At 38.9% G+C, this 2,046-nt stretch overlaps 1 protein-coding gene across 1 annotated transcript; it reads left to right on the top strand.

Moving 5' to 3' along the window:
• The first annotated feature begins 333 nt into the window (after positions 1-333).
• Positions 334-1,774, top strand: LOC123129837 (uncharacterized). The gene is made up of 3 exons (XM_044549837.1): positions 334-525; positions 639-1,104; positions 1,529-1,774. Exons 1-3 carry the CDS (start codon positions 334-336, stop codon positions 1,687-1,689), a joined length of 819 nt encoding a protein of 272 aa, XP_044405772.1. The 3' UTR covers positions 1,690-1,774.
• The last annotated feature ends 272 nt before the right edge of the window (positions 1,775-2,046 follow it).

Genomic DNA, 2,046 nt, shown 5'->3' with positions numbered 1-2,046 from the left:
GTCAAAGAACAGAAAATCAAAGTAGGCGACCCTGGTAAGTTCTTTTGTGCATTTCAAATCTGTCGTACAACATCTGTTCTGCCTATGGTAGTTTTCGTTCTTCCTCCTGACCAATTTTGTGCTGATTAACTCTTCACTGTCCTAATTCTTGTTTGTAGTAATGTGCTAGTTTTATATTTTAATATTTGTTATGAATGCCTATAAATCATCTAGTAATATATGTAAGTGATTTCTTTTATCGTAAATGCTCTTATGTTGTGTATAACCTAGTCATTCTTGTTCTGTTTTTGTGCAGGTGAATGTGTGGCATATGCAGTAGCTCAACTGACTGAGATGATGAACAGAATAATGATTGCGTGCTCTAGCGAGGAACCTGTATTAAGTGTGGCTAACACTTACTGTGTTCCAGAACACTTCATTAGTCGTTTTGATGAAGAGTTCCCTTTCAGAACTACTGGTGGCAGTGTCCACAAAATTCTGCGCATGCTTTCAATGCTTTTGGCAGGAGTTCCAATGGAATCCATGGTATGCTTCTGACTCTATTACTTGATGTCCACAACGTTTTTTTTGTGAAATCTTTTTGAAATCACTTGCTATCCACCACTTGCTGTAACATTATTGGATTTGAATCCATGCAGTCAACTAAAAGTGTGAGTCATCACTTCACTGGTGGTGAAATCCGGGCCATTCACTTTGATGATCTCGAGGAAGTTTGTTGGCAAATTGCTGATGGCAATGCTGTGCTTGCTACCTTCTTTGATGGTGTTGGATATGAACAACTGCAATATTGTCAATACTACACAGCTATGCCTGCCTCTGTTGTGGCTCAACTTATTGCTGATGGGGAGGATGTTTCTGCTCATGTTGTTGTGCTAGTTGGAGTGATATCAGAACAGGGACATAGGGCTTACTTTGCACTAGATTCAGCAGGAACAGCCTTTTGCAGGCAGGTGGGAAGTGCTGAAGGGTGGCGATCTTTGTTCAACTGGAACAAAAAGAGTCAACTCGGAGGATATGGAAAAATCACCGCCGATAGTGCTTGGTTCACTAATTTCTTCAAGGTTTCTAGACAGAATGATCATGGGCTGCCTCCTAAACTCTTTGGTATGAATTTCTTCTCTTAAATATAATTTGGACAACTTCCTACGATCTTTGTACTCCCCCATGTAGAACCAAATTTTGCAAAGCTTCAGATTTGTCTTGCAACGTAATCTCTGCCCAATAAACAATGATGATACTTAATACTAATTGTTTGATAGGTCAAAATATTTTTCTAGGTCATAATAGTTGTCTTGCATAATTTTTTGCAAAACCTCATTTTTTGCCTCTTCAAGAGCTGCAACTGTAGTCTGGTATCCTGAAACAAAATCCATTATGTTTTCTGTTATTTCTCTGTAAGCATGCCGAGCTTATAACAAAGCTTCACAGTTTGTTTGTTTTCTGTTATTTCATTGGCTGCATCTTTTCATATTCTTCAGTCTGTCGATTATGTACCTGTGATTAACTAATTTTTTTGTCTGTTCTATAGTTGCTAATCATGACCCTGATGATTATCTTGTGGATAACATACCGACTGATTTGGCCATCATTCCACAAGAAGAAGGGGACATCATCCTTGCTGCACGTAACAGGCGGTATGTCTTTCATGGAAGGTACTTGAGGCGTCGTTTTCGTCAGTTATGGTATTGAGCATGCGAAAGGATCTTGTGTTGCTGGGACGCCCCTTGTTTTTTGTAATGTTACTGATTGCTGAACTACCAAGGGAGCAGTGCTATTCCTGTTTGGGATGTAGCTAAATTGGGCCTCCTATTTTTTGCTGCTACTTTGATATTAAGCTGTAAGTTGGTTATTTGATTGGAAGTATTAGCTTGATTCATTGCCAACTTCACTCCTCTCATACATGACACTTGACAACTTGTGGAAACAATATGCATTAGAAACCTAGCGGACAGATACGCTGGCGCCCGGCGGACACATACATGCAGTCTTTTGAAATTCATATATACTAAACTTTAATACTTGTTTATAATTATTTGTGTTAAATCA

The sequence above is a fragment of the Triticum aestivum genome, chromosome 6A (genome assembly GCF_018294505.1).
Source record: "Triticum aestivum cultivar Chinese Spring chromosome 6A, IWGSC CS RefSeq v2.1, whole genome shotgun sequence".
NCBI classification, from domain to species: Eukaryota; Viridiplantae; Streptophyta; class Magnoliopsida; order Poales; family Poaceae; genus Triticum; species Triticum aestivum.
Note: the sequence above shows the minus strand (reverse complement) of the source record. Positions and strands in the feature narration are given on the sequence as shown.

Coding starts and splice junctions, on each gene's coding strand:
- LOC123129837 (XM_044549837.1), top strand. CDS start 334: ATGATGAACAGAATAATGATTGCGTGCTCTAGCGAGGAACCTGTATTA. Junction 526..638: donor GAGTTCCAATGGAATCCATG/GTATGCTTCTGA, acceptor GAATCCATGCAG/TCAACTAAAAGTGTGAGTCA. Junction 1,105..1,528: donor GCTGCCTCCTAAACTCTTTG/GTATGAATTTCT, acceptor TCTGTTCTATAG/TTGCTAATCATGACCCTGAT.